The 19,230-nt window shown below is 34.5% G+C and overlaps 1 protein-coding gene across 6 annotated transcripts; it reads left to right on the top strand.

Moving 5' to 3' along the window:
• Window positions 1–1,700: 1,700 nt before the first annotated feature.
• Window positions 1,701–5,546, top strand: LOC112743762 (uncharacterized). 6 transcript variants are annotated; one of them, XM_072214640.1, is made up of 8 exons: window positions 1,701–2,088; window positions 2,194–2,293; window positions 2,822–2,975; window positions 3,202–3,324; window positions 3,593–3,645; window positions 4,496–4,630; window positions 4,878–5,014; window positions 5,126–5,546. In XM_072214640.1, the coding sequence occupies exons 4-7, from the start codon at window positions 3,234–3,236 to the stop codon at window positions 4,923–4,925; spliced, it is 327 nt and encodes a 108-aa protein (XP_072070741.1). In that variant the 5' UTR covers window positions 1,701–2,088; window positions 2,194–2,293; window positions 2,822–2,975; window positions 3,202–3,233; the 3' UTR covers window positions 4,926–5,014; window positions 5,126–5,546. The 6 variants fall into 6 exon arrangements, 3 of the variants coding, with proteins under 3 accessions (XP_072070741.1, XP_072070742.1, XP_072070743.1); XM_072214642.1 differs by having other exon boundaries at window positions 1,728–2,088; window positions 2,194–2,729; XR_011871102.1 differs by lacking the exon at window positions 4,496–4,630.
• The last annotated feature ends 13,684 nt before the right edge of the window (window positions 5,547–19,230 follow it).

Raw genomic sequence — 19,230 nt, 5'->3', positions numbered from 1 at the left:
GCGGTTTTTGTTTACCCCTTTTTGACAAAGGCTCCTAGTTATAAATCCTTATTCATACTACTATACGTACTAAATTTTTGGTTTTAGAGGTCGTAATACCTTGCCATCTCTGAATTATAACTTAAGCATAAGACTCTGTATGGTAGGGTGTTACAATAAAATTTGTTAATCTTATGTATTCTCTAAATAGCTTTAGTGCTAACAATGGCTCCTTTCTCTTGCCAATGCCATGCCAAAAATCATTACATATTTCGATGGTTTTTTAATTTCATATGCACAGGTGGTGATAACAACCATGACAATATCAAATCAAGTCAATAAAGTACCAAAACTTTTTATTATGATTCTTGAGTAGGTAATTACATTTTCTTTTAATTTGTTTGCTATATACAACATGTTTGTATACAAAAAATTTCTTGTTACTTTTATGATAAACTAGAATAGTTGGGGCAATGTACATATAACTTATGCTTTTCTTTTGAATTCAAGATATCTTGCAGCTGAAGGAGTCCTTGCGATTCACTTTCTCAAGCATTACCTTTAGATCCATCTCTTTCTTCCAACAAAATTTATCTTTTGATGATAAAGATAAATATGGTGAAGGTGGTAGCAGCAGCACCAGTGATAGCAATGGTGGTGGTGGCGTTTTTAGCTGTGGTGGAGGTGGTGGAATCATTGAAGGATAGAAGGAATAAAAATAAGTAAATGTATAAAAATATATTTAAATAATAAAAGATAAAATTAAAATTTATGTTAAGTATTCAGATAAAATTGGAAAGCATCTTTGGTTAGTTGATGATGAACATATGGTTCAGGAATGGAAAAAGAAAATTTTTTATGATTTAGGCAAAGATTTTTTTCATATTTTACGTATTTCTCATACAAAGAATGTATCATACGAAAGAACAAATTACAAAAATTTTAGAATAAATTTCAAATCCAATCATTTCATTAAGTTCCACTTATTCACTGTATTTTTGTATTATTTTTGTTAACTTTAATACATACTATAAGAATGTATCTATATGACTTGACTTTTATTTATAGCTTTAGAGTTGAGACATTAGTATTACATATTTACAAAGGAAAGACCAACACATGTTTTATTTAATTCTATAAGGGATTTTGCAACACAATTTTACGTACAATCTTTAAAAATTGAAATTCGCAGTCATTAGTGAAAAAGATATATTGTTTTTATCTTTTCATCAAATCATCATGCATGAATCTTCTTTAGGATCTTAAAGTAAAATAGTATCACCACTGTCTCAAAATCTTCGAACTCAGATCCAACATTCTCCATTGATCTGCCCATCATATATTACTTCTTTTGCACGAAAAAATAAAATAAAATAAATTTCAAACAAAATGAAATCAATCACAAAATAAGCTTATGAGTAAAGGATCATCAAAATTGGTATACCTTATAATTTAATGTAGGAACTTAGGTCATACGTACATAGCACCGTACACTACAACAAAAATCATTTTTAGCGAAAAAATTTTAGCGGCCATAATACAATGGTTACTATTTTTTTAATTTAACCTATGTTTTTGTGGCCATTATATATTTGTCATTATTAATATATGTTATAATGGTAATTATTATTGCCACTAAATTATTATCTTTGTACTTTTATTTTTAATTTTTTCAAAATTAATAACGGCCATTAATATTATTACCGGTAAAAGGTGTTCTTAAAGTAAATTGATTGAAAAAAAAAAGAGAAAATAAAAAAGCTATGTTCATGTTTCTGGGTAAAAAGTTCATGCCCTGGGTAAAGCCACAAAACTCTCTTCCGTCGAACTCACTTCCTTCCATCGCCGATTACCGCCGCCGTAGGCCTTGCCACCGCCAATTACTCTTTTCCACTCATTCAAACTGCATCTCGATTTATGTTTCATCTATTCTCCACCTCAGTTGTCTCAGATCCACCATCGCCAACGTCCTCCAGTTCCAGAGCCTCTGTTGCTGCATCATCCTTCTGAGTAGAATTGCTGACAACTTGTAGCTGTGGATTTCGGCAACAACTACACCTTCTCCAACTACTCCGAAAGCGGTGGAGATCATAGCTTCCGATCGCAATTGTTCGTCGTTTTAACGTTGAAGCTTAGTGAACGGCCAAATTTGTTATGAAATTAGGTTATAATAACGTGAATCTTCCTAATTATTTTGATTTTTTTATATTTCAGTTTGTTCTCTTTTTCTCCAATGGCAGCTCCTCTTACTACTGCATTCTCGCCGATTTCTTGTTTTTCTTCTAGTTGCTGTGTTGAGCTTACCACATCACCGGTACTATTCTCTTTTCTCACACATGTTTATTACTATTGCTCCACCAAATGCTTTTGTTTGTTATATTTATGAATCTTAGTTTGAGTGGAATGACAACTAAGGAAGACTTTGAAGTGAGGGAGAAATTGAAAATGAAAATGAAAAATAAAAAAGAAAATCAGCTTTTGAAAGAAATAGGTAAACATGTAATTTACAATGCATTTTAGCTAGCATAGAAATTGTTGGATGAAGAGGAGTACCTTGATTCAAGGGATTTTGCATAATTCTATTTGACTTTGATCAACAAAGAAAAAGAAGAGAAAGAGAAAAAAGAAGGAAGAACATTTTTCTTTTTCTTTTTTTCCCAGCTCAAGGTGGTTCAACTTAGAAGAACATTTTCCTTTGAGGTTTGATACACTTTGATGCTATGTGCTTCTTGAAGATCATGCATGATTATGTATGCGCGATTGATTATCTTCAAGTATTTGTGTGTTTATTGTCTTGATTTATGACTTTCTAACAGACAGTTCTTGATCATAATGATACTAGAATTCCAGCACTTTCTGATGAGACTAAGTTGGAAAGTGTTTCATCTGAAGATCGCCATGGAAGGTGGGCGAGTGACTTTCAAAATTGTTCTTTCATACCACGGGGCATCTTTTGATGGGTGGCAAAAGCAACCAGGATTGAGTACCGTTCAAAGGCAAGAGCATTTTTCCCTTATTGCGGACTTAAGAAATGAGCAAATTGGGCTTTAATGTTACAAAATTCACTCTCTTTTGTACATTAGTATGATGTCTATGATAAATCCATGACCTATTACTTGTTTTTTAAATTGCATGTTAAAAGTATGTTTTATTGAATTATCTTTCTGAATTTGTTTAGTTAACTAATCCACTTCTTGCTCTTGTACTCTTTTCTCAATGCAGTATAGTAGAAGGTTCACTTGGCAAATTTGTTAATGAAAAGAAAACTCAACTGCTCAAAGATAAAGGTTGTTGCAGGTTGTACTGACAAAGGGGTGACAGCACTTCAACAAGTCTGTTCTTTTTGTAAGTAAATTCTGATGACTGGAGGGGGTCGAATTATTTTTTTAAGCTGCAATTTGTAGCTAATGTTTTGATGGAAATATCAATTACCATGTCCAAAAGTGAACAAACAAAATGGAAAATTTTATTGAGTCATAGTTTATATTGAGATAAAAAATTTTGTTGTTTGTTTTGTTTGATTTATAACAAAATTTTAATTTTTTAAGTGCATTATTTGTAAATGTGCTTTGGTTAATAATCAATTTATATGATACCCCTTTTTTCTTTGAAGCCAACAAGAAGACGAACGTAAAATTATCAATGATGGAGTATCTTCAGTGGCAGGTTATTAATCTCTTTCATTTCACCTTATGCTACTTTTAAAATCCCCTTCTCTTCTTTTTTTTTTTCCAATTGCATCCTAGTTATATTGCAGGTAATTTGTTTTCTCTGATATTTGTTCCATTTTGGGTTTGAGCAAAGTAACTTGCTTTTTCAGAAGACAAAGTGATTAATGATATGTATGAATTGACTCTGTCATTAACCTTATAACCATTGTTAGCATTGGACTCGTGTTTCTTTAAATTTGATTGATTTGGTGTATTTTTTAATTCTTTAGGCTATTTGTGTTTCCAGAAACAGAAATAAAGTATTTTATCTCTACAAAGGTAAAATCAAAGTACAACTATCAAGGACATGAACATATATATAATTATATATCATCATTTAATTTCCATGTTTGAAAGAGGAAAAGTACTAAATTGCACATTCTAGCTAGTAAGCTTCATCCCTTTAGTGAAGCGTTGAACAGATAGATATATGCTACATAGGATAAAGTACCTAATCATTGAACTTCAAATATATTTCTACAACGTTGCAATAATTGAATAAAAAATAGAATTCATTTTATGACACAACATATATTTCTACAACTTTGAAAATAATATCAATCCTTGTGTAAGAGTGAAAAAGAATGAAAGCTGGTTAGATAATAAACCTGAATTCAATTTAATCATGCATGTATATAGTATATATTTGTTCAAACTTTGAAGTTAAAAGTTTCTTTAATCAATCAAGTAAAAATTGCTAAGACTACTACAAAAATAAGAATAGAACTATATTTGAACTAAATAGTTTTAAGTGAAAAATTAGACCTTACACTTTTTAGACACTCATTTTGTATATATATATAAAGATGGAGCACATACAAAGTCCACTATTGGAAGACTTTCTAGGACAATCATTGTTTCTTGATTTTGGAAATGGATCTGCCAGAAATTCTGACATAGAAATTATTAGCAGTCAAGAGGAACTGAAATTCTATTATCAGGTAATAACAAGTGTACTTCTGTGTTCTAGGAACTTAACGGATAAATGCATTAGATGAATGATCTTTATTTATATTAACAAATTTCAAATGTCTCATTTATTCTCTTGAAAACATCTTTGTGTATGTTGGCACTTCTTTCATTCCTACCTTTTTAGTGTAATTTATTGGTGTTTATTGCAGACTCAAAAGCTTATAAATTTATGTTGGCACTTTTTTTATTCCTATCTTTGTGTATGTTTGCATGAAGAGGATCATGGAATTCTTTGGAAGCATCAAGACTGGAAAATTGGCTTAGCAAAAGTTCGAAGGTCTAGAAAGCTTTCAGTGTCGTTTCTATGCACGGTGGCTAACTATGAGTATGCATTTTTTTGGCATTTTTATCAGGCAAGTAGAATATCACAGTTTGATTTGCTTTTTTTCTTGTTGCACAAATTCACTAATATCAAGTGACCACTCTTTAAACATTATTGAAAGTGATGGTTTTTGTTGCTCCAGGATGGAAAGATTGAAGCCGAAGTTAAGCTTATTGGAATTCTCAGCTTATGAGCATTGATGCCTGGAGAGCTTTAAAAATATGGAACCATGATTGCTCCAAGTCTATATGCTCTGATTCATCAACACTTCTTTGTTGCTTGCATGGACATGGCTATTGATTCTAAACCTGGTGAAGCTTTGGCCTTTCCTTGAGTCTAAAGATGCCAAGTTTACCATTTTGTAGCATAATATTTCATTTTGAAGTTAACATTATTACTCTGTCAATGTGTTTGGTGACTATAATGTTTATAATATTACTTTTAGCATAATTATAGGCTCGTCGTATTTTTTGTTGTTTAGATTTATAACATTATTTATTACTTTTTAAGAGAAATTTATGTACCAATATTTGAGTTTAATGAAATATCTCATTTTGTAGTAATTAATTTCAGTATGTTTATATTATGCATAATGATAATAATTGTTGACAAAAATAATTGAGATTCTAGGAAAAAAATAGTTAGTTGCTTCTAAGAAAATGAGTATAATATAACTAAAAAAAGTCTTAAGATTTTAGTAGAAATAGTAATGACAACAAAAAGTGAATAACATTATAATTTTAGAATAATTTTTAGTGGCCATATAAATTGTTGGTAAAATAGGTTTTGGCGGCAATAGTAATGGCTACTAAAAGTGAATAACATTGCAATCTTAGAATTACTTTTGGTGGCCATATAAATTGCCAAGAAAATGGTTGCTAAAAGTTATATACTTTTTGCGGCCATTAAAAAGGTCTTTACCGGCAAATATTATAATTGCCATTAAAACCTTTTAGCGACGAAGCATAAGACGGCTAATGTCTAACTGCCGGTAAATGTATTAGCAGCTATTTTTATTGCCGCTAAAAACAAAATAAATGGCCGCTAAAAGTGATTTTTCTTGTAGTGATAGCTATATTCTTGGTCTGCACAAAATTGAACAAGCCTGCTAATTGTCGTCTAGTTAAAAGATATTATATAAATTACACATTTTAATTTTAATGCATTGATATAGTAAAATATTATTATATATAATTATTCAATAATATCCAATTTTAGGATATTAATTTACTGTTCATGTAATAAGTGTGAGAAATAATTATTTTATATTGAAGTTGTAATATATAATTGGATGTACGTGAAATATTATTTTACATTGCGAATATCCTGGGATAGTAGTCCCAAATACTGACAAAGTGACTCTTAGGTGGAGAAAGAAAGTGCTGGCAAAAAGGAACTCTTGAAGCATGGGGTTTTGTTGGGCGAAGCTCCCGTTCCCAAAAGCTATTGTTGACATTTCCGTTCCTAAAAATGGAATCACATTTGCAAGTCAATTTCCCGTCTCTTTAATCTATTTTTTTAGATTGTTGTTAACATACTCGATCCAAAAGGAGGCGATGAGACAAATATCCTACGATTAATTAAATGTTTTCCTTCGGTATTGCTATTAAAAAAATAAATAACTTGTCACAAGATATTTACAACAGATTCTTAAAAAAAACAAACATGTAGAAAGACATTGTCAAAACAAAACAACCACCACAAAACAAACAACTTCCTCTTCGTATGAACACCAATGTTTTGTACCATTTGTTTCATACAGTGTGCTTTGTTTCTAATAATTCATAGCCTGGGAGAGACACTGCATGAAAATTTAATCCAGTTGAACAACATCAATAATTACAACACTTTTTTTGAATTAGAATAAAAAAGTGGGCCAGTAAATAGAATAATTAGCAGTAATCATGTACCAGAAATCATAAGTAAGTTGTACAGCAAGAGGTGTTTGGATAGGTTTTAAAAGAAAAATAATATGATTCGAAATATATAATTTGTTGTATTTGGATTGAATCCATTTGATTTTATTTTTAAATCTGATTCGATCCAATCCAAACTATTGCTATTTGGATTGGTTTAGTTTATTTGATTTTAAAAAAAATTAAGACTTTATTATTAAAGGCAGGAATAACTTTTTAAGTTAGTAAAACAATTCTTATTTTATATTCACAGAATATTTACTGAATAATAATGGTTTTCTCACTAAAATAAAATAAAAAATTATTATTTTCTCAAACATGATTTTTGAATTTTAATTTCCTAAATACGATTTTTTTTGGCAATTGGGCAAGTTCGTCGCACCTCGACGAACTTCACTTCAAATATATCAGATTGAGTTTAGAAAGTTAACAATGGTAACCATTATCATCATTTCCAGAGTACATGAGAGTACACAGGAATAAGTCGTATTTTATTTTTGGAAAATAGTTATTTTTTTAATTTAAAATTAAAAAAATCCTTGTTAAATATGGCTTATTCCGGTGCACCTGTGTATTTTTGGAGACGATGATAATGGTTGCCATTATTAAATATAACTTGTTTTTTTTTTAATTCATAATTAAAAATCTCCTTGAAGAAGCGATGCTTAATGTCTGTATATTTTTGTGTACTCCTATATACTGTTTGGAGATCTATATACTATTTTGGAGTTGATGATATGGATTAAAAACGTGGGTTTTTAAAATTCGAGTGGAGTTCGTTGGGGGTAAGGCGAACTCTATAATTTTTATAGAGTTCACCGGGGTGCAGCATGTAACACCCTACCACACAAAGCTTTACGCTTAAGTCGTAAAACAGAGGTGATGTGGTATTACGACCTCGAAAATAAAATAAGTACATATAATAGCAGAAGAGTTATAATATGCTAGGAGCCTTGAAGGATAGGGAAAATAAAAATCGCGATATAAAAGCGCAACGCTCAAGGAACGAGTTAACTTGCATGCTAAGAAAACTGTAACTGTCAAACATAAGATAACAGAAGTAGGAATAGAGTGCCAAAGATACAAAATATCAAGCTCCTAACTCAGCCTGCGAAGTCAAGACTGGCCGGAGAATATTTACACATATATATACCTACATATCCAAAACCCAAAAGTACATATACACAATCCTGCCTCTCCATAAACCTCTAAGAGGATCAAAAAGAATAAATCATGCGGAGAGAAAACTAAGTACATATATATACATCATAGCATAACAAAATATCCCAGTAACCACTCCGCTTCAAGAGTCCAGACGCCTAACGAGATGCCTCTCGACCTGCATCTGAAAATTAACAACATAGTATGGAATGAGAACCGGAGGTTCTCAGTATGGTAAAGGTGCCACACACATAATATATAAGGTCCTGGGAATGCCAAAGGCAATCCTAGAACGCCGACACTCAGATTGTAGAGCTTAAAGTATTAAACAGAAGCCATAAAAGGTGGTTTCCTAGAAATATTTAATCCTAACTTAACTTAACCTTAAATCTAAGTCCTATACTGCCATTCCTCCATACCTCCAATTCCATCATGCATTTTCACAGACAAATAAACAGATAAAGGCAAACACAAGAAAGTTACAACTACTGCAGGTAACAAATACACATTTAGCATGGCAAATACAGATAGGCACACCCAATTAGAGCACAAGCAAGTAATTCAAGTAATATGCATATGATGCATGCCTGTCCTATGGCTGATGAGGCTCATCTGTCGGTTATCCAGCCAACCCGACAAGTCTGAATTGTCCTTAGACTGTCCCCCGACGTGCATCCCCAAGAGTCTATGCATAGCTTTTTCTCAAATAATCAATATTGCTCAATGGGGGTAACATTCCCGGGAATTTATATAGTGCCCGGTCACACTTACGTCGTAGGGTCAACAGAGTATCGAGTCTCAACCTGGTACACGTGGTGGCAAGCCACGGCACTTAATCCAGGGAATCTCGTATCTCAGATTATTCAAATTCATAAGCCATATAAATAATTCAATTATAATTCATCAACATCCACATCATTCCCAATTGCATCTCATTCATCATCATACATTAAACATATTCAATCCTTATCCTTCATTATATCACCTCCCATTCCATCCATCAATAGTTTCAATTCAAAACATAATTCATTCTTTTCTAAGAATCAAACTTCAAACTTAAAACATACTCACTATCTTAATAACTCAAAATCAAACCATATAACCTTTAAATCTAAATCTCTTTTAAATAATCATCTAAATAAAATCTCTAATTTTTTATAAAATTTCGGCAGCATCTCCTCTAAAACTCGGACTTTGCCACCCTTTTCGGGTCCAAACCTGCTTTCTTTTCAATTCAACATACCCTTCCTCATCATCATAACAATCACCACAATAAATCTACTTCAAATCAACAATTAAACTCATACAATATTCAAATCCAACAACCAAAATTCAACTAAGGATCATAGTTCACAAATCCTAGGCTTTTAACACAAAATACCTCATTATCACAACAACCTCCACAATAGTTATACCTCAAATCAATAATTCACCAAATCATTAGTTAATCAACAATAACATTCAACCATAATTCTCTCCAAATTAACATAACAACATTCACCATCCAAAATTAAAAACTAATTATCCAATAAACTTCAACCAAATATATTCATCGATAAATTACTAAACATTAAACATACACCTGCATTCCAACTTATCCAATGGTCATCTAGCCTAAGTTTTCACAGAACATTATATATTAAATGCAAGAAACCTAAACCATACCTTAGCCGATTTCCACGTAACGACCAAAGCTATTTATTCAAAACCAAAACAGCCCCTCAAAACTCAACTAATCCGCTTCCTCCAAGTTCCAGTATTCACAATTTCAAGCTCCAATTATTTATTTTCAACCTAATACACATTCATAATACATATATACCCAATTTAATACTCAAAGCTCAAATTTAATGAAATTAAAATAGAATTATCATATCCTCACCTTACCCAAGCTTCACATAAGCAAGAGTGAACGTTTCTCTCAAGCTAATTGGATCCTAAAACATCAGAAATCAAAGAAATTCAATATTCCCACTTAAAATTCGAAAATTGGGGGAAGATGAAGCTGAGAGTGAAATAGCAAGTTACCTATGAAATTGTTCCGGTAGAAATGTAGAGCTCGACGCGGTGAACGCGTGGCCGCAAACGGTGCGGCGATCGGAGCTCGAACGGAGAAGTTACGGCGTACGGAAGTTAACGTGAGGGTTTACGGGAATGTCTCGTTCTTCTTTTCCCTCTGAAGCTTTCAGCTTCGTTCACGTTGAAATGAGGGGGACAAAGGCTTGGGTTCACTTAAAAGGGCTGGTCCGGTTGGACCGATAGCCCGGTTCGGGTCCGGTTCAACCGGTTCGGTCCTTTCGGTCCATTCTTGGACCGTTTTCTTCAAAATTAGTGTCAAAATTCTCGTTTCGATGAGCTCTACCCTATTTTGATATAATATTTGCATTTCTAATCCTCCTTATTAAAAAATAATTTATTAACTAATTATCTACTAATTTAACCGGGGTTTACATTCTACCCACCTAATAAAGAATTTTGCCCTCAAAATTCAAATATAGTTACCTGAAAAGAGATGTGGATAGTCCTTTTGCATATCTGATTCGAGTTCCCAGGTATGTTCCTCGATACCAGCTCGTCTCCAAGCTACTTTTACCAATGATACTTCCCTTCCTCGTAATCGTTTAACACTGGTGTCATCAATCCTCACCGGAATTACTGGGAGTGTTAGATCTTCTCTCACTTGGATTGGTTCTGGTTCTAGAACATGACTTGCGTCAGGATTATACTTCCGAAGCTGTGACACATGGAACACATCGTGCAAATTCGAAAGGTACGGCGGTAAGGCAATTCTATAAGCCACTGGTCCAATTCTCTTCAGAATCTCAAACGGTCCAATATAACGAGGATTCAGTTTCTTGGTCTTAATAGCTCTTCCCACTCCAGTGGTTGGTGTAACTTTCAGAAAGACATGTTCTCCTTCTTCGAATTCCAAAGGCTTTCGCCTCTGATCAGCATAGCTCTTCTGGCGGCTCTGGGCTATAAGCATTCGACTACGAATCTTCTTTATCTGCTCAGTCGTTTCAGCTATCATTTCAGGCCCTAACAAACTCCTTTCTCCAGTTTCATACCAACATAGTGGAGACTGACATTTTCTGCCATACAGAGCCTCATATGGAGCCATTCCGATGCTCGCATGATAACTATTATTATAAGCAAATTCTATTAATGGCATATACCGATCCCAGCTCGCAGGCTGGTCCAAAACACAAGCCCTTAGCATATCTTCTAAGGTCTGAATAGTTCTTTCTGACTGACCATCTGTCTGAGGGTGATACGCAGTACTCAAGCTTAACTGAGTCCCAAATGCACGCTGAAAAGCTCCCCAGAACCTTGATGTAAAACGGGGATCTCTATCAGATATAATAGTAGAGGGCACACCATGTAACCTGACAATCTCTTTGATATACATTCGAGCCAATTCCTCCATTGTGCAACTTATTCGGATAGGAAGAAAGTGAGCTGATTTTGTTAGTCGATCTACAACCACCCAAATAGCGTCACAACCAGATCGGGTTCTAGGCAAATCTATTACAAAATCCATTGCGATACTCTCCCATTTCCATTGTGGAATCTCCAAAGGCTGAAGGGTCCCTGATGGTCTCTGATGCTCAATCTTAACCTTCTGACACGTTAAACATTTAGATACATACAATGCCACATCATTCTTCATACCTGGCCACCAGAACATCGCTTTCAGATCTTGATACATTTTAGTGCTCCCTGGGTGAATTGAAAACCCGCTCTTGTGAGCTTCCTTCAAGATACTTTGTCGTAGGTCTCCAACATTAGGCACAATAATCCGGTTCTTGAACCTCCATAAACCATCATGACCTTCTGACATTCTCCACTGTTTTCCCTGTTCAACTGCTGGTAATACCCTACGTAACGCTTCACTATCTTGATGAGCCTTCAGAAGTTCTGATTTAAAATCACTAGAAATTTGCAACTGACTCAAACACAGGATTCCAGATTCTTCTCTAACTCCCAAATTCAAACCTTGGAATGCCTTCAGTAACTCTTCCTCCCGTAGCATCATCCAAGCTGCATATAAAGACTTCCGACTCAAAGCGTCCGCTACAACATTCGCTTTTCCTGGATGATAATTCAATTCAAAATCATAATCTTTCAGAAGCTCCATCCACCTCCTCTGACGCATATTCAACTCTTTCTGCTCAAAAAGATACTTCAAACTCTTATGGTCTGAGAAAACATGAAACTTAACACCATAGAGATAGTGCCTCCAAATCTTTAAAGTAAACACAACAGCAGCAAGTTCTAAATCATGTGTCGGGTAGTTCATCTCATGCGGCCTTAACTGCCGTGAGGCGTATGCTACAACATTCTGGTGCTGCATCAGAACGCACCCTAGCCCTTTCAGAGATGCATCACAATACACTTCAAATGGTTCACTTGGTTCAGGTAATACCAATACAGGTGCAGTAGTCAACTTGTGCTTCAATGCCTGGAAACTCTCTTCACATTCCGGAGTCCAGATAAAAGGCGTATCCTTCCTAGTCAACTTAGTTAAAGGTAAGGCGAGCTGTGAAAATCCCTTAATGAATCTACGATAATACCCCGCCAAACCTAGGAAACTCCTGATTTCTGTCACTGAAGTTGGTCGCTCCCAATTCATCACTGCTTCCACCTTAGCAGGATCCACAGCTATCCCCTGCTTACTCACCACGTGGCCGAGAAACTTCACTTCACTCTTCCAGAACTCACATTTAGATAGCTTAGCATATAACTTCCTGTCTTTCAGAATTTGCAGCACAGTTCGCAAATGATCAGCATGTTCCTCTTCAGTCTTAGAATAAACAAGAATGTCATCAATGAAGACAATAACAAACTTGTCCAGATACGGTCGAAAAATCCTGTTCATATAATCCATAAATACTGCCGGGGCATTAGTTAACCCGAAAGACATCACTGTATACTCATAATGACCATAACGGGTTCTGAAAGCAGTTTTCGGAATATCCTCGTCTCTAACCCTTATCTGATGATATCCGGATCGCAAATCAATCTTAGAAAATACACCGGCACCCTGTAACTGATCCATTAGATCATCGATTCTAGGCAACGGATATTTATTCTTCACAGTGATCTTATTCAATTGCCGATAATCGACACACAGCCGCATACTCCCATCCTTCTTCTTTACCAGTAACACTGGCGCTCCCCACGGAGAAACACTTGGTCGGATAAAATGCTTACCCAACAGATCTTCCAGCTGAGCCTTCAGTTCAGCCATTTCTAAAGGCGACATCCTATAAGGAGTAATTGAAATCGGACCGGCTCCAGGCGCCAACTCAATTTCGAATTCAACTTCCCGATTAGGTGGAAATTCATTAATATCATCCGGAAACACATCTGGAAATTCACATACAACCGGAATTTGCTCTAAACTCTGATCATCACCTGATACTCCCGCAGTTAATAACATAATACCCTGACATTCAGTTCCAGAACAGTTTACTATCATAGAATTCAAATAGTAACTATTCACCACAACCGGTGCTTCTGACCCTTCCGGCATAAACTGTACTGACTTTTCAGAACAATCAAGTAAAACATGATTCTTGGATAACCAATCCAATCCCAAAATGAGATCAAGACCAGTCATAGGCAAACAAATCAAATCATGCACAAATTCACGCTGTTGCACTCGAAAAGGAACTTGTGGACATTCTATCCTAGTCACCATAGCTTCATGAGTAGCATTATATACTTTCAAATCATAACCTAGAACCACCATTCTCAATTTTAATTCATGGGCCTTTTCAAATGCAATAAATGAATGACTCGCTCCTGAATCAAATAAAGCATTTAAGATTTTACCAGCCATTTCACAATTACCTCTAATAAGTGTCTCAGATCCCTCAGCACCAATGGTAGAAGTAGTGTATACTCTCCCTGGCTGTTGCACCCTACCAGTCTCATACTTCTTCTTCTCAGGGCAATTACTAGCTATATGCCCGGGCTGTCCACAAGAATAGCATACTCCAAGTCCTAATCTGCACGGAACTCCAGGATGATACTTCCCGCACTTCTGACAATTCAGATCCTGCTGTGGCTGCTTCCCAAACCTTTTTCCTTGACTAGCATTGGTATTCGGCCTTCTGTAATTACCCTGACCCTGAGTCTGCTGTGGAACAAAGCCTCCACGCTTGAAATTCCTACCTCTCGGAGTAAAGTTCCTCCCTGAAGGCCTCTGAAAAGGCATCCTCAAACTCCCTTTCTCTGCTGCCGCCTTCCTCACACAATCCTCAGCCACCCTACTCTTATTCACCAATTCAGAAAATACCCTGATCTCCATTGGGGCAACGAAGCTCAGAATATCGCTCCGAAGACCTCCCTCATATTTAATACACTTCCATTCAGCAAAATCTTCAGGTGCACCTTGACAGATACGAGAAAAGCGACATAACTCCTCAAACTTACTAGTATACTCAGCAACAGTCATCTGTCCCTGTTTTAACTGCATTAATTCAAGTTCCTTGGCATTTCTAGCTGAATTAGGAAAATATTTCTTATAGAACTCTGTCCGGAAAACCTCCCAAGGAATCGCAGCACCATCAGGCTGCAGGATACGTCGTGTTCCCTGCCACCAATACTGAGCTTCACCTTGCAACTGATAAGTCCCAAATTCAACCCATTGCTCTTCAGGAACCTGTTGTGCCTGTAACGCCCTTTCCATAGCCTGAATCCAATTATCTGCGTCAGTGGGATTTGAGGTTCCCCTAAAAGTCGGAGGGTGAACTTTCAGAAATGTAGCAAGTGTCATAGGACCGTCTCCATCATTATTGTTCCCATGATTACCCAAGGCCTCAGCTGTTGCCTGCATAGCTGCAGCCATATTTCCCAAGGCAGCCATAAAGTCTACTGGATCAGTCCCTGTGGGTACAGGAGTAACGGTGCCTGTCCTACCTCTACCTCGCCCGCGACCGCGTCCGCGAGTCGACATCTGGTCCCTATACACACCAAACAAGTGATATTAAGTTGATCAGTCTCAATATCGCAGGTCTAATGCTTTAAGTTCCAAATGCATGCTCACAAACGTTTATGCCATATATATCAATCAGATATCCTAATAGCACATACACACATATACAGAGAATGCACAGAAGCACAATCAGTCCGTCTTTCAGGCTCTATAGGAACGAACTGCTCTGATACCATAATGTAACACCCTACCACACAAAGCTTTACGCTTAAGTCGTAAAACAGAGGTGATGTGGTATTACGACCTCGAAAATAAAATAAGTACATATAATAGCAGAAGAGTTATAATATGCTAGGAGCCTTGAAGGATAGGGAAAATAAAAATCGCGATATAAAAGCGCAACGCTCAAGGAACGAGTTAACTTGCATGCTAAGAAAACTGTAACTGTCAAACATAAGATAACAGAAGTAGGAATAGAGTGCCAAAGATACAAAATATCAAGCTCCTAACTCAGCCTGCGAAGTCAAGACTGGCCGGAGAATATTTACACATATATATACCTACATATCCAAAACCCAAAAGTACATATACACAATCCTGCCTCTCCATAAACCTCTAAGAGGATCAAAAAGAATAAATCATGCGGAGAGAAAACTAAGTACATATATATACATCATAGCATAACAAAATATCCCAGTAACCACTCCGCTTCAAGAGTCCAGACGCCTAACGAGATGCCTCTCGACCTGCATCTGAAAATTAACAACATAGTATGGAATGAGAACCGGAGGTTCTCAGTATGGTAAAGGTGCCACACACATAATATATAAGGTCCTGGGAATGCCAAAGGCAATCCTAGAACGCCGACACTCAGATTGTAGAGCTTAAAGTATTAAACAGAAGCCATAAAAGGTGGTTTCCTAGAAATATTTAATCCTAACTTAACTTAACCTTAAATCTAAGTCCTATACTGCCATTCCTCCATACCTCCAATTCCATCATGCATTTTCACAGACAAATAAACAGATAAAGGCAAACACAAGAAAGTTACAACTACTGCAGGTAACAAATACACATTTAGCATGGCAAATACAGATAGGCACACCCAATTAGAGCACAAGCAAGTAATTCAAGTAATATGCATATGATGCATGCCTGTCCTATGGCTGATGAGGCTCATCTGTCGGTTATCCAGCCAACCCGACAAGTCTGAATTGTCCTTAGACTGTCCCCCGACGTGCATCCCCAAGAGTCTATGCATAGCTTTTTCTCAAATAATCAATATTGCTCAATGGGGGTAACATTCCCGGGAATTTATATAGTGCCCGGTCACACTTACGTCGTAGGGTCAACAGAGTATCGAGTCTCAACCTGGTACACGTGGTGGCAAGCCACGGCACTTAATCCAGGGAATCTCGTATCTCAGATTATTCAAATTCATAAGCCATATAAATAATTCAATTATAATTCATCAACATCCACATCATTCCCAATTGCATCTCATTCATCATCATACATTAAACATATTCAATCCTTATCCTTCATTATATCACCTCCCATTCCATCCATCAATAGTTTCAATTCAAAACATAATTCATTCTTTTCTAAGAATCAAACTTCAAACTTAAAACATACTCACTATCTTAATAACTCAAAATCAAACCATATAACCTTTAAATCTAAATCTCTTTTAAATAATCATCTAAATAAAATCTCTAATTTTTTATAAAATTTCGGCAGCATCTCCTCTAAAACTCGGACTTTGCCACCCTTTTCGGGTCCAAACCTGCTTTCTTTTCAATTCAACATACCCTTCCTCATCATCATAACAATCACCACAATAAATCTACTTCAAATCAACAATTAAACTCATACAATATTCAAATCCAACAACCAAAATTCAACTAAGGATCATAGTTCACAAATCCTAGGCTTTTAACACAAAATACCTCATTATCACAACAACCTCCACAATAGTTATACCTCAAATCAATAATTCACCAAATCATTAGTTAATCAACAATAACATTCAACCATAATTCTCTCCAAATTAACATAACAACATTCACCATCCAAAATTAAAAACTAATTATCCAATAAACTTCAACCAAATATATTCATCGATAAATTACTAAACATTAAACATACACCTGCATTCCAACTTATCCAATGGTCATCTAGCCTAAGTTTTCACAGAACATTATATATTAAATGCAAGAAACCTAAACCATACCTTAGCCGATTTCCACGTAACGACCAAAGCTATTTATTCAAAACCAAAACAGCCCCTCAAAACTCAACTAATCCGCTTCCTCCAAGTTCCAGTATTCACAATTTCAAGCTCCAATTATTTATTTTCAACCTAATACACATTCATAATACATATATACCCAATTTAATACTCAAAGCTCAAATTTAATGAAATTAAAATAGAATTATCATATCCTCACCTTACCCAAGCTTCACATAAGCAAGAGTGAACGTTTCTCTCAAGCTAATTGGATCCTAAAACATCAGAAATCAAAGAAATTCAATATTCCCACTTAAAATTCGAAAATTGGGGGAAGATGAAGCTGAGAGTGAAATAGCAAGTTACCTATGAAATTGTTCCGGTAGAAATGTAGAGCTCGACGCGGTGAACGCGTGGCCGCAAACGGTGCGGCGATCGGAGCTCGAACGGAGAAGTTACGGCGTACGGAAGTTAACGTGAGGGTTTACGGGAATGTCTCGTTCTTCTTTTCCCTCTGAAGCTTTCAGCTTCGTTCACGTTGAAATGAGGGGGACAAAGGCTTGGGTTCACTTAAAAGGGCTGGTCCGGTTGGACCGATAGCCCGGTTCGGGTCCGGTTCAACCGGTTCGGTCCTTTCGGTCCATTCTTGGACCGTTTTCTTCAAAATTAGTGTCAAAATTCTCGTTTCGATGAGCTCTACCCTATTTTGATATAATATTTGCATTTCTAATCCTCCTTATTAAAAAATAATTTATTAACTAATTATCTACTAATTTAACCGGGGTTTACACAGCAAACTTGTTCTAAACAAAAAAAATTGTATTTGGAGAATTAAAGTTCAAAAATCGTGTTTGGGAAAATAATAATTTTTTATTTTATTTCAAAAAAAATTCAAATAATAATATATAAATAAGATAAAAATAAGTAACAAATTATATATATATATATATATATATATATATATATATTATATGTTCAGTTTAAATTTAATAATAAAATAATAATATTATATCACGTTTTTTGAATTGGTTTAGTTTTGAAAAGTGAATATAAAATTCAATCTAATTTATGTAGTTTAATTTGTTAAAAATGAAATATAATCTAATTTAAATTAGTGCGATTTTAATCGATTTTCAATTTAAATTGGATTGGACGAGCGCTTTTGTTAAATATTTATATAATACATCTTGCCATGTTAATATTGCAGCTGGTCACATTACTATTTAACGTGTTACATCAACTACTTAATGGAACAAATTAACTGCGGAAGCTAAAACTAAAGTTTTTTAAATTTTAGAGACAAAAACAAAAATAAATATTTTATATTAAAATATTACATGATAAATAATGTAATCCCCTAAATAACTAGTCTAAAAAATTATATTTTTTCGTGTTATTTTTTTAAAAGATCTTTTAAAAAAATAAAAGTAATTTTATGTTTGGATATCTCATACAAAAGGATCTTTTTATCTATCAATTATGTTTGGGTACAATAATATAAAATTATTTTTTTGTTTATTTATATGTGAAAAATATCTTTTTTAAAGAAAAAAAAATCTTTTTTAAAAAAATATAAATTGTAATTTTTTAAAAAAGATATTTTTTTACTACTTTTACTTTTACTATTAAAAATTTACCAAACAACTAAAAAAATAAATCTTTTTTAAATAAAATTTTTTTTTTATCTATTTAATGATACCCAAACAAGCACATTTTACATATTTTTAAAAAGATATTTTTTCTTAAAAAAGATTTATTCTACATAAGAAATAAACAAAAAGTACTTTTATATTATTATATCTAAACATAATTGATAGATAAAAAGGTATTTTTGTATGAAATATCCAAACATAAAATTATTTTTATTTTTTAAAAAAAAATTAAAAAAACAACTCAAAATTTTTTTTTTCTCAAAAGCTTACCTAAACAAGCCAAGCTTGTAAACCAGAAAAAAGATACTATTTTTTTCATGATGGATAGAATGCAATAATACTAAT

The sequence above is a fragment of the Arachis hypogaea genome, chromosome 14, assembly GCF_003086295.3.
Source record: "Arachis hypogaea cultivar Tifrunner chromosome 14, arahy.Tifrunner.gnm2.J5K5, whole genome shotgun sequence".
Taxonomy (NCBI): Eukaryota; Viridiplantae; Streptophyta; class Magnoliopsida; order Fabales; family Fabaceae; genus Arachis; species Arachis hypogaea.
This window is presented reverse-complemented; position numbering and strand designations above follow the sequence as displayed.